Source organism: Ahaetulla prasina, chromosome 1, assembly GCF_028640845.1.
Source record: "Ahaetulla prasina isolate Xishuangbanna chromosome 1, ASM2864084v1, whole genome shotgun sequence".
NCBI lineage: Eukaryota > Metazoa > Chordata > Lepidosauria > Squamata > Colubridae > Ahaetulla > Ahaetulla prasina.
This window is the reverse complement of record NC_080539.1, coordinates 252225163-252238690: the sequence shown is the minus strand read 5'-3', so window position 1 is coordinate 252238690 and position 13528 is coordinate 252225163. Positions and strand designations below refer to the sequence as shown.

General features: G+C 35.1%; 1 protein-coding gene across 2 annotated transcripts in view; it reads left to right on the top strand.

Moving 5' to 3' along the window:
- MAP3K2 (mitogen-activated protein kinase kinase kinase 2) overlaps positions 1-13528 on the top strand; it is a 51440-nt gene that overhangs the window by 18962 nt on the left and 18950 nt on the right. For both annotated transcript variants that reach the window (XM_058195897.1, XM_058195904.1), the window contains 9 exons: positions 1616-1715; positions 3833-3946; positions 5024-5111; positions 6599-6717; positions 6880-6959; positions 7076-7143; positions 8363-8452; positions 12035-12241; positions 12805-12953. In XM_058195897.1, the coding sequence (XP_058051880.1) occupies positions 1616-1715; positions 3833-3946; positions 5024-5111; positions 6599-6717; positions 6880-6959; positions 7076-7143; positions 8363-8452; positions 12035-12241; positions 12805-12953 (1015 nt within the window). The remainder of the gene's footprint in view (positions 1-1615; positions 1716-3832; positions 3947-5023; positions 5112-6598; positions 6718-6879; positions 6960-7075; positions 7144-8362; positions 8453-12034; positions 12242-12804; positions 12954-13528) is intronic.

Here is a 13528-nt window from a genome sequence, read left to right as displayed (position 1 = left end):
GAATATGAGAACTTTTAAAAAAATTTCACTGTTTCATAAATTTATAGAATCTTGACTTAATTTAAAACTACCTAATCAATCTTTGAAAACCATAACCATTAGCCATTTTTTAAAAAGTCCTGCACAGGTTATGGTTGCAGTTGGTTCAGGAGCTTCTATCACTTAAACAATCAAGTCATAGATGCAATGTTACATAACTATGTAACATAACGGCAATGGCCGTTCCAGCAGCCCCAGTAACCGTAGTAACCCCAGGACTGTGTGGGTCATTAAATCTAATAAATCAAATCAAATCAAGTGGGAAGAGTTGGGAATCCTAGGCAAGCAGGCCAGGAGGCGAAATGAGGGATGCCATGGGCAGAGGCTCCGAAGTGCAGGCAGGTGGGCAGGTGCAGTGGAGGGCAGGGAAATGCCATAGGGAGGTACTTGAGTGCAGATTAACCTGTCGCAAATAGGTGCTATGGAGCACAGGAAAATGATGGGGAAGGGTGTTGCAAGCAGGCCATACAGAATGTGGGTGAGCGTCAGTGGGTGGCAGGGATGTGCTGGAGGCAGGCAGAGCTCAGGCAGGTAAAAAAGCGGCAAGAGTGACTTGACTTCTATTAAGGCTCCCCCCATTAGATTTGCTACAGGGAAGCTGGCAGGGAATGTTGGAAATCATGATCATGTGACCATGGGAATGCTGCGATGACTGGAATTCTGAGGACCTGTCGTTAAGTCCCCTTGTTCAGTGCTTTTGTAATTTTGTCACTAAGCAAGTGTTTTAAATGTATGAGGATTTTTGTTTTATTTTTAATTTCTGCTTAAAGAATAGATGAAATAATATGCCACATTGCAATCTCTTAAGTTTTTATTTCAATCCAAGATAGTTAAATAACTAGATAGCTAGAGAGACAGTATTTTCTAGGATGGTTACATAAGAGGTTAATTGGCTTAATAATTAACTTCAAACTACAACAGAAATGTAGTAAGATTCAGGTTATTCTGACAAACAAATTTTAAAATATAGGTATATTATATTCCATATGAAATTGTAAACCACATAGTACAAATTATTTTTAATATAGAAATTAATTCCTAGAACACTTGACTGAATTAAAATGTTGCAAATTAAAGTTTAGTTTAACTTGGTTTATCCCATTATACTTGTTGCAATTCTTAAGTAGATCACTTCCTAGGATGGCTTTCTATACTTGGAAATTTGTATAAGCCTAGCAAAATAATCTTTTTACTGTCAATTAGTTCATTAGTCTCCTCTTATAATGTGAAGAAATAAGGTATAATTTGGCTATTGCACTGTGCAATATTTTGAGATACTGTTTTGCCCACCAGTAGTCATTGACTTGGGATAATTGAAGTTGAAATTTCTCCTTTTGGAAGGAAAGGAAAGGGATAAGCCTTTATTTACTCGTTTGCAGAGGCAAAGAAAGGAATGAGAGCTCGGTTCTCCATTACAATTAATTTCAGCTCCTGTGCTTTAATTGTTGGGAAAAGTGGTTTGCCTTTTCTTTTTTTCAAGATGGCACTGAAAATAAATTGGACTTTCATAATTATAATTTGTAATTTCTTTAATTTCTGTAGATTATTTCTAATAAAGTTGTATCCTACTTTATAGAATCCTACAGTTTTCTAGACCTATCAAGCTAGAAGATCTTGCATCAAAAGCTAAAGTTGCCTTTGGACAGTCCATGAATTTGTATTACAGCAATAATGAGGTAAAATAATGATTTTTAGACTGCTCTTTCTAATGTTGATATAGTGAAAACTTGGTGACAGGACTACTTGAAGCTCTGGGACATATTTAAGGTTTGCAGTGTTTTACACTCCAAGTTGTGCCATTTATACTGTGGATTTTTGCTTTCATAAAAATAATATTTCTCATCAAACCATGTATTGATGTAATAAGATTTTTCAGTGTGTTTTGGGAAACAGGAAAATGAAACAAAAATATTTAATATTATATCTTTATTTTTAAAGAAATGTAATATACCTCCTTTGGAAGATACAATTGGGAAATAAAATGTATCTTATTAAATATAAAATCTGTGAACTGGCTAGAGTTTACAGAATATGATCACTGTGTAACCCAGAAGCAACCTTATCTATAATAAGACATTAAAAATTGAGATCTCTTTCACTAACAATATATCATTACTAAATAAACAATTAAGAGGAAGATTGAACCAACAATAACAAGCAGTTTATCTTGCCTTTCTGATTGTATCTAGGCAGAATGCTAGTAATGACAAATCTTTTAAAATAATATCTATACGGGGTGGCAGAAACTATTCATAATTACATATTTTCTCTTCCTCATACTATTTGCCATTCTAGCTACTTGATGATGCCTTACCCTTCTCTAAATCTGTATTTTTCACTAATTCAACTAATTCAAGTTTGGCAAAGTACTGTACTATAGTTAAGGCATCAGGCTAGAAATCAGGAGCCCTACTCCCACCTTTGGCACAAAACCAGCTGAATGACCCTGGGCCAGTTATTTTTTCTCAGCCCTAGGAAGGAGGCAACGGCAAACCACTTCCAAAAAACCTTGCCAAGAAAACTGCAAGAACTAGTCCAAATAGTTGCCAGGAATCAGCACTGAGTTTAAGACACAAACAGATTTTTTTCTAAATATGATAGGTTTGCCACTTTGAATTCTTTATAAAAATGATAAAGGAAGGATATAAATAAATAAATAAAATTAGTTAACTAAATTTCGAACTATAAAATGTTAACATATATGCCCATGTTGAAGTTTATGTTATTTTTCAGGCACTCAATCAGGGAAAGCAAAAAAAGTTCTCATTTTTGCAGAATTGAAAAAAATAGATGATAATAAAGATGATAATAAAATATTTATTAAATATTGTTTAATAGTTAAATATTAATAAACTGTTACTTATTTGTTTGTTTGTTTTGTATCCTGTCTTTACTATTTTTAAAAATAACTCAAGGAGGTGAACATATCCAACACACCTTCCTTTGCCTGTTTTCCCCACCACAATAAACATTGGGCTGAGAAAGTTACAGGCTCAGAGTCACCCAGCTAACTTTCATGGCCAAGACAGGACTTGAATTCATGATTTGTAGTCTGGTGCCTTAACAACTAGATCAAACTAGTTCTCTTAATATTTAGTATTTTATATTATTTTGGTATTTTTTATTTTATTTTAGCATTTTGTTTTAGTATTTCAGTATTGTTAAAAAGAAAAAAAAGCACATAGGCATTTGCATCGCAGTTATAAAAACTTAGAATATTTGATCAGATTGCTTGAAGTCCTCTCCCATGTTCCTTTATGGAGAAAATAATAGTTGACATGATGAAAATAGCACATTTCATCAGTGCAATGCTGCAAATCAGATGTGGATTTATTTTTCAAATCAGATGTGGATTTAAATTTCAAAAATTATAGCCATAAAGAACATAGGCATTTTTAACAAGTAGCATTTGGGATATGGGAAAACCTGGTTAATTTTTACTATGGTTACATCTTTCTACTGATTACAAATCATGCTTAGCCAAATTGTCATAATGAAATATCCTTTTTATGGCTCATTTATATCCTTTTTCTAGCATGCTATCCCTTAGTTCTGCTAAATATTAATTATTGAAGACTGTTGGTGTTGCTACAGTTAATTTTCAGGCCACAAACCTAATGTGTAGATACATTATTTGTATTAACTGTTATTTTAGTCTGTATTTATATGTGCTTTTTACTTGCCTGTTAACCGCCTTGAGTCCCCTGGGAGATAGGGCGGTATATAAATGTGATAAAATAAATAAATAAATAAATAAATTTAACTTGCGCTTGTGAATTTTTCCTATGTATAGCTGGTAATTCCATTAGCTATCCAGGATGATCTGGACAAAGCTGTGGAGCTCCTTGATCGCAGTGTTCACATGAAGAGCCTAAAGATACTGCTTGTTGCTCATGGAAACACACAGGTGTGTTAAGGCTTTGTGTAAATTTGTATATTGCTATAACACTTTTCCTCTGTTGTCTGCTTGTGACCCCTAACAACCTGATCCCTCTGGAAAATTGCCATCTATCCCCTTCTTTTATGGAGAAGTAATTTTCTTTGGGTTCTAGTTCCAAAAAGCCACAGAGCACTTGTTTTCATTAACAAGTGATTTTTGATCAAATCTATAAAAAAGGTTTGAGTCAAAATTATTATTTGGATAATGTCTGCATGAATTCTCATTTTTTGTCTTTTAACCCATTATGTTTGTTTATTCTCATGTGCACATTATCTGTATTTGTAACTCATAAAATCAGAGTGTTTGTGTGGGTATATGTAGTATAGTAAAATTGGATAATGATAAAGTATAAATTGCATGTAATAAACCATGTTCTGTATGTTCACAGAGTATTCATGAAATATAAATTGTATTCACAAAACTCATTATATAATACCAGTTCATAAATGTTATTTTTTAATAGTTGTGTCAGTAGAACAGTAGGAGAGAGAGATATACCCAAAGCCCAAAACAATTTAAAAGATGATTAAAACATTATATATCAACTATATTTTGCTTGTCAATTGCTATCCTTAGAGAGATGTATGCAGAAATATTCCTTGGTGTGCCAGAAACTTTATTTTCCTGTTTCTAAATAATCTCACTTAATATATTTTAACATTTCACTCTTGCTATCATTATAATCTTAACATTTGGAATGTGTGCACTTGAGAATAATAGCATATTATAATATCTTACTCGAAACGTGCAAAAATTTGGGAAAAAGTCCAGAAAAGAACTGGAATTTTGTGCCATGTGGTTTTAAATAGCCCTATCATCTGCAATTCCATCTTCATAAAATTTGTACCAGAAGTCCTCAATCCCTCCGAGCCAAATTTGAGGACTATGGAAGGGAGAATAATTAGCTCTACCCATTATCATCTGTGGAAGTAGAAATGAAACATTGGATGTCATCTATATCTATGACAAAATGTTGCTTCCTTTTTTATAAGGGTAGAGATTTTTTAAAAAAGCATAAATAAATAAACATACTTTTCCTTCTAGAATAACATGGATCCCTTGTCATCATTAGAAGATTTGGATAATACAGTTTTCAGAGTGACAGAAAAGAAAAACAGGAATTCTGTAATAGGTAACAACACTTCATATTTTTTATTTTAAACTGGTGGTTTATTTATTTATTTATTTATGAAACATTTACACTTCTTTTGATGCTGCCACAGTAATTTGCAAAAGGCAAGCAATACAAATATTGCCGTACACAAAGACCAATGATTAATGTGCAGTATGAATCTGAATAATTGAAAAGTCATAGGAACATTAAAGTCAAAATTAAGTTCATGTAATACTAGAATTATAACAGGAACAAAGTACACCATCCAAAATCTTTGATTATGGGAATACAGGTAGTCCTCGACTTAACAACAGTTCATTTAGTGACCATTTGAAGTTACAATGGCATTGAAAAAAGTGACCATTTTTCACACTTATGATCATTACAGCATCCCCATAGTCATGTGATCAAAATTTAGACACTTGGCAATTGACTGTCTTGGGGACATGACCTTTTGTGGCCTTCTGACAAGTAAAGTCAATTGGAAAACCAGATTCACTTAACAACCGTGTTATTAACTTAAGAATTGCAGTGATTCACTTAACAAATGCAGCAAGACAATGGAGTAAAATGGAGTAAATGGAGTAAAATTCACTTAACAAATGTCTCGCTTGACAACAGAAATTTTGATGTGATACAGTCTCAGTGTCTGTAGCTTTTTGAAATTCAGTTTTTAATTCCTTTCATGTCCTGCCCATAATTATTTACTTACTCATACTTACATATCTGAAAGCTATCAAAATTAAAGCAGGCAGATTAATTGTTTTGGTAGATTATAAACAAACCATCAAGAATCATTTATTAGTTTAATTTTTAAATCAAATAATATTCTTTTCTTCTGATCCTTCAGGTATTTTCTATTTCAGCCGATGTCAACATTCCATATCAAAAAAAAAAAATCAAAATAGGGTCAAGATGAAAAAAATGTGGAAATAGTGACTAATATTTTGTATTTTCTATGCAATTTATGTCACTTTGTAGACCAGTATTCCACAATTTTGTATTCTGTGAGGGAATTACATATATTCAGAATCAGAAGATTGTCTAAACTAAGGGAAAACATATTTTTCTGTAGCTGTAGTTTTATCTGGGGAAACAGTATGTTTTGACTACTTAAAAACAACACATCAAAAACGCTCTGTTGGAAAACGTCAATTATATTAAGGAATATCATTCTGAAATATTGTGAAGGAGGAAAAAAAAGCATTTTTTTGAAAGTGTATATTCCTCCCTGTTTGTATCAGTGTATAAAATATATCTCCCTCTGATACTTTATATGCCAAATAGAAAATTACAGAAGTACTTAATGTATTTCTTTATATTTGAAATCATTCTATATTGAACTAAAGTTGTTTGCCTTCCAGCATGCATAATTTAAAATAATAGAAAATACATGAAGGATCAGAAGAAAAGAATATTATTTGATTTAAAAATTAAACTAATAAATAATTCTTGATGGTAAGTTTATTTATAATCTTTTTCCTTTTTAAAAAAAAATTCAACAGGTTATACTCGTGACAGCAGCTCTCCTCCTCCTGGATACATTCCAGATGATCATGTGGCACGGAATGGATCATTCACTAGTATCAATAGTGAGGGCGAGTTCATTCCAGAAAAAGACTTAGTAAGCATTCTCTTGTTACATGCATATCTGGTAGCTTGAGGGATTTTTTGGGTGGTCCCCCCCTTTCTCCTTAGATTAACATTTATTGATGTTGGATTAATATTTATTGATGTGCCTTGACCTAATGGAAATTTTAAGTACATTTTTTGTGCTTGCTTTCAGATGTTGGATCCATTATCACTAAGTAGCCCTGAAAATTCTGGCTCAGGAAGTTGTCCTTCACTTGATAGCCCTTTAGATGGGTGAGAATAATTTATAATTTGTCTTTCTGCTATGCGATGCAAGTCACAATTTCTTACTATATTCAGGAGGCTCTTGGTTATTAAGAATTTAATATTGCAATGTTTTGTGTTTCTAGAGAGAACTACCCTAAGTCCCGGATGCCAAGAGCTCAGAGCTATCCTGATAACCATCAAGAATTCTCTGGTAGATAAAAACGAAAGACATTGTTTCCAATGTTACTGTTACAAAGTTTTATATTATAATGTTAAGTACCTATAGCTTCACAATATAGTGTTTGAATTGGTCAAAGACTATGGTAGCAAATGCAGAAGTATATGTAATACAGCTATATGATTAAAGAAATATCTAACAATTAAATCAGGAAATCGCAATCATTGCTGAGATAATAAAAAGGATCTTGATCTGTTTTTTTATTTTTAGTAGATATATTTATAATTTCAATTTTGTCCTTTGAATTTATGCAACTATTTATCTAGCTCTGTAAACATATGATGTTTAAACATATAAAATATTGACCATATTTATTTAAGTCATTGTGATCTTCACAGTTGGAGCTGCAGTAAGAATTTTAAAACTTTCAAGCTTTCAGATACTTGACAAAGTTCTATTCAAATCAAGATAGAATTTAATTTTAGTATACTATGAAGTTGTATTGAATTTCACAGTTGAACTGGAAGTTTAATCTAGTGGAGCAAAGCATTTTAAAACCTTCAAAAGATTATAATAAACTCTAAAAGATAAGGGAGAATTTTTTAAAATGGATGTTTGTTATATTGTAATCCTGTTTTGAAAGCTTTAAAAGACCACAAAGTGGGCTTCAGGTGTAATAAATGTATGTTCCCACAGTGAAAGAGAATGAATAGAACCCATCATGCTTACTAAAAAGATAATAAAACAATATTACTTGAACAAACTGGAATATAAATGATGAAATTTGTGTATGTATATAGTATAATATAGTATAGTAGTCCCAAAGGTGCTTTTTCAAAAGGCATCTGGAAAGAAAGCTCAGTTGCTTTTTGAAAGAAGCACCTCTGGGACAATCATGACCTGGATGACTGAGAATCTCCATACACATATAGTATAGTAACGTAAAGTCTATAATATTCATAGATGAAAAATCACTCTGCAATAATAAAGATATATGAATATAAAGAAAAATATTTCTGGGGCATAAAATATGTATTGAAATAAATATGCTGTTTTTAAAAAGCAATATGAATATGTTCTTTGTATTCTGCCCCTAATTTAGGAATGACATACAGTATATATTATGAAAAAAAGCATAGTCCTTTATGCATGTTTTTTCTGATTAGAAATTGGGGATGATACATAACCTTTCTTTTCAGTTTTGGCTAGTTTATACTTCTTAATGGAATAAAGCAAAAATATTTTTCTTCAGATTATGACCTTCCAATATTTGAAAAGTTTGTCAAAGGTGGAACTTATCCTCGGTATCATATTTCATACCAACATCAAGAATACAATGATGGTGAGTTGTGGGTCAGCTAACTTACCTGGTTTATATTTTTTTTTTCAAATTCTAATTTTGTTTTACTTTAAATGAAGAGAACATTGTTTTTTGTGTATTAATTTTGAATTTACAAAACTTTGGGTAATTTTTTTTTGGGGGGGGGGAAACTAACACTTGTCAGCAGGACTTTTTTAGGGTTGTCTTAGAACAGCAGAATGAAACCGTTTACTTGTGACCACATACAGGCTGCTGCTAAATTTTTTACAGTTCCAGAGTATACATGCCTTCCCTAAGATTGTCTTGCCAGTAAAATATCAGTTTTGGAGCAGCATAATATTTTCATTTAGAAACACAAGATAAAATTCAGAGTGGTTCCTTAAGCTTTTAGGAGGCTTAATGCATTTGTTCTTAGCAAAACTACTCCCAGAAGCTATCAACAGCCCCCCTCCCCCCTGGTCTCTTCTCTTCTGCCGTCACTTTATTGTATCACTGTTAGGCTGCCAACAACACTCAAATAGGAAGGAAGGGAAGTGTGTTTATAAGCCCCAGGATCTGTTTCACACAATTGGGATAGCTTTTAAAATCATATGAGAGGTGGTGCAAGGAGTTGCAAAGAAGTTGGAAAAATATCCTACTTCATTCAGCTGATTGAATATCTCATTGCCAGGCTTGGAGGCTTCGTTTTGTCAAAAACACCCAAACATTGAGCTGGCAGCATTCTAGCATAATATAAATTTGATCACAAATGTTGATATTTAATTATTTGGGAAAACTTGCAGTTGGTTCTTCAAGTTCTCAGCATCCTAAAGATTTTACCTAAATGTGCCCTTCCATTCATAGAAGAGAATGGAAAAGATGCAGATCTAACAGGGTCCACAATTTATTTTATTTATTTATTTATTTATTTATTAAATTTTTATACCGCCCTTCTCCCGAAGGACTCAGGGCGGTTTACAGCCATAGTAAAACAACAGCAATATAAACACATAAAACCATAATTAAAAAACTTATTACATAAATGGCCGAATTAAAACATTTAGAATAATGTTTTAATAAATAAACAATAAAATTCTAAATAAAACATTTATAATAAAACCCCATAATTATAAAATATTAAAACATTAAAACGGATTAAAATCCTATGCCAGTCCTGCGCGAACAAATAAATAGGCCTTCAGCTCGTGGCGGAAAGTCCGAAGGTCCGGCAGTTGCCGAAGTCCAGGGGGAAGTTCGTTCCAAAGGGTGGGAGCCCCCACAGAGAAGGCCCTCCCCCTGGGGACCGCCAGCCGACATTGCTTGGCGGACGGCACCCTAAGGAGTCCCTCTCTTTGCGAGCGTACAGGTCGGTGGGAGGCATTCGGTAACAGCAGGTGGTCCCGTAAGTACCCTGGCCCTAAGCCATGGAGCACTTTAAAGGTAGTCACCAAAACCTTGAAGTGCACCCGAAAGACCACAGGTAGCCAGTGCAGACTGTGCAGGAGTGGTGTTACATGGGAGCAACGAGTGGCTCCCACTATCACCCGCGCAGCTGCATTCTGAACCAGCTGGAGCCTCCGGGTACTCTTCAAGGGGAGCCCCATGTGGAGAGCATTGCACTAGTCCAAGCGAGAGGTAACCAGAGCATGAGTGACCGTGCATAAGGCATCCCGGTCAAGGAAGCGGCGCAGCTGGCGAACCAGGCGAACCTGGTAAAAAGCCCTCCTGGCGACGGTCATCAAATGATCTTTGAAAGACAACCGCCCATCTAGGAGGACGCCCAAGTTGCGCACCCTTTCCATTGGGGCCAATGATTCGCCCCCAACAGTCAGCCGCGGCTGCAGCTGACTGTACCGGGGTGCCGGCATCCACAGCCACTCCGTCTTGGAGGGATTGAGCTTGAGCCCGTTTCTCCCCATCCAGACCCGTACAGCTTCCAGACACCGGGACAGCACTTCGACGGCTTCGTTGGGGTGGCCTGGGGTGGAAAAGTACAGCTGCGTATCGTCAGCGTACAGTTGGTACCTCACCCCAAAGCCATTGATGATCTCGCCTAGTGGCTTCATATAGATGTTGAACAGGAGAGGCGAGAGAATCGACCCCTGCGGCACCCCACATGTGAGGGGCCTCGCGGTCGATCTCTGCCCTCCTGCCAACACTGTCTGCGACCGGTCAGAGAGATAGGAGGAGAACCACCGATAAACGGTGCCTCCCACTCCCAAACTCCCCAACCGGTGCAGCAGGATACCATGGTCGATGGTATCAAAAGCCGCTGAGAGATCTAGTAGGACCAGGGCAGAGGAGCAACCCCTGTTCCTGGCCCTCCAGAGATCATCAACCAACGTGACCAAAGCCGTCTCCGTAATAAAAGAATGTCAACATATTTTCAGTGCTTTTCTTTGCAACTTCTAGTGGCAAGGCTTATGTTGCTCTGGAAAGTTTTCCAGATTGTTAGAGCAGCTTTTCAGTAGATCCTTCTCATTTTCAGTGAGAAGGAACAATGTACTAGATTACCTTCTTTGCTTCCTTCTAGAGCATTTCATAGTCGAGTTCAGTTCACAGCAGCTAATTTCAGTTCTGTGTAAATGCAGTCTTTTCTTAAATTCACTATTTATAATAAATTAGAGTTTCATCAAGTATGGTACCGTATTTTTCAGAGTATAAGATGCACCTTAGTTTTTTGGGAGGAAAATAAGAAAAAAGCTGATTGACAGGTGGATCAGTCTCCCAGAATAAGCTCTGTGCCTTGCTTTTTTTTGCTTTTTTTTCTGCCTCTGAAACTCTGAAACTCTGCCTCTGAAAGCCTCTGAAACAGCTTCAGCTGCAGTTCTGTTTGAGGGCTTTTTTTCTGAAGCTCTGTTTGGGGGCTTCTTTTCTGATGCTTTTTTCAGCCTCTGAAACCTTCCTTTGAGAAGCTGGACAGGGCTACATTTGGAGTATAAGACGCACCCAGATTTTCACCCTCTTTTTTGGGGGGAAAAGGTGTGTTTTATACTCTGAAAAATATGGTATTTAAAAGACCAGCATATTTACTTTTATATAGCTGAAGTTATTATTTTCTAATCATCAATAAAAAATATTACGGTATTATATTTTAAACCTTCTATGTTTAGAAAATTGAAATATATTTTTCAAGAAAAGGTGCTTTCTCTGGTCCTTTACAAAGATATCTACTTTGCTTATCATATGCATTTCTTATTATCAAAGGACCTGAGAGTAATATTTATTTATGATTGCCTCTCAGGTCTGTAACGTATCTCCAGTTCTGTCTAGTGATCTTTACTGTCAGTTCTGTCCAAAGCAATGTACTGATAAACAGTGTGCTACATAGATAAACATAATACTACATCTTGTATTAGATGTAGAAATTTCCTATCCATGTAAGCTAATACTACCATTATACTACCATCATAATATACTACGATTCCTAAGAGGTCTGTAAGGGGCATGCATAAGCGCACCAACGTGCCTACCGTCCCTGTCCTACTTTCCCCATTTATTTGTATCCTTATCCTGTATTCATAATTATGTTTATACCTATATCTGTTATCTTATACGTGTTTGACAAATAAATAATAATAATAATAATAACTATGGTGTTTGATTTACTTATAATTTCTGCAGGTCGTAAAACTTTTCCAAGAGTTAGAAGGACTCAAGGAAACTGCTTACGCACTCCAGTAAGTTTCAGCCCAACTGACTATTCATTGAGCACAAGCAGCGGGAGCAGCATTTTCACTCCAGAATATGAAGATGGACGAATGCGGAGAAGAGGAAGTGATATAGAAAATCCTACCTTGACAGTAATGGACATCAGTCCTCCCAGCCGCTGTAAGGAGAAAAAATGTATTGCCTTGTAATCCCTCATCTAAACTATTTGAAATAGCTAGGTTTTATACACAACTGTGAGGAAAATAAATTATCAGAGGAATGGGAGTTTATCAGAAGAATAGACTAAAAACAGAAAATCTGACGGACAGAACTGAAGGGGGCTTTGAGGTGTGTAGTCCACAATAAGCTTTATCAGGAAATTCCTATGGCAACCTACTGCATATGTTTCTTTGACTAAGAATATTCTTTCTTGAAGATAGTAACAGTAGAAGGGCAGAAAATAACTTGAAGTCTATTCATTGTTAGTATGTGTGCTTGCATTTTGTGTCTGTGTCTGTGTGTGTATAAATTTTGGAGAAAACACTCGCATTACAGATTGACTAATAATACTGCAAACTTACCAAAAACAGGAATTGTAAGTCTATTCAAAGGATAAATGTTTATATTTTAAAATAGAATAAAATATGCTGATTTGCGAGCTTTTTGGAACTGTGTCAGAAAGGTGTTGGTCTGCTTTTCCCTTGTATAGTTGGATTTATCAGACTTCTCACATTTTGTTACAGCCCCACGTGCTCCAACTAATTGGGTACTTGGTAAACCGCTTGGCCAAGGTGCATTTGGTAGAGTTTATCTATGCTATGATGCAGACACAGGACGAGAACTAGCTGTTAAACAAGTTGAGTTTGATCCTGACAGCCCAGAGACCAGTAAGGTAAGAATTTGGGAAGGAAGTATCCTCTCGGCCTTTCTGATATGTACACATACAACAGTTAAAATAAATTGAACTTATTTTTTAGAATCATGCTTTTTAAAAAAATATTAGCAAAAACAAAAGAAGCTAAAGAAAGTTGTTGGAATCTGAATATTACACGAATGTCACTGAAAGATTGATGTTATTCATATGTGGAATCTGTGACTTTTGGCTTTTTTTCCATGGGTGAAATACTCTTGACATGAACTGGTATCTTCTTGTTTAGTTTAGGATTTTTTTTCTAATTTATCTTCCATTTCTTTTCAAAATGTTAGGAGTCCTTTCGGAGCAAACTTTTAAGAGTGCACTATCCTCCATAGTCAATGAGGGAAGGGGAATTATCCTTCCCATTCTAGGAGTTGAAACTACTATCATATGGAAATAATTATAAGATTCTCCTCTTTAAAAATGAAGACATGGGATTAATGGCAGGTTTAAATATTAAGCTGTACAGCGTACATCAATTAAGTCTCTTCTCTAAGAATTTCAAATATTCAGAAATTTCCTATCAGTGTAAGCTAATTATTAATCATTTT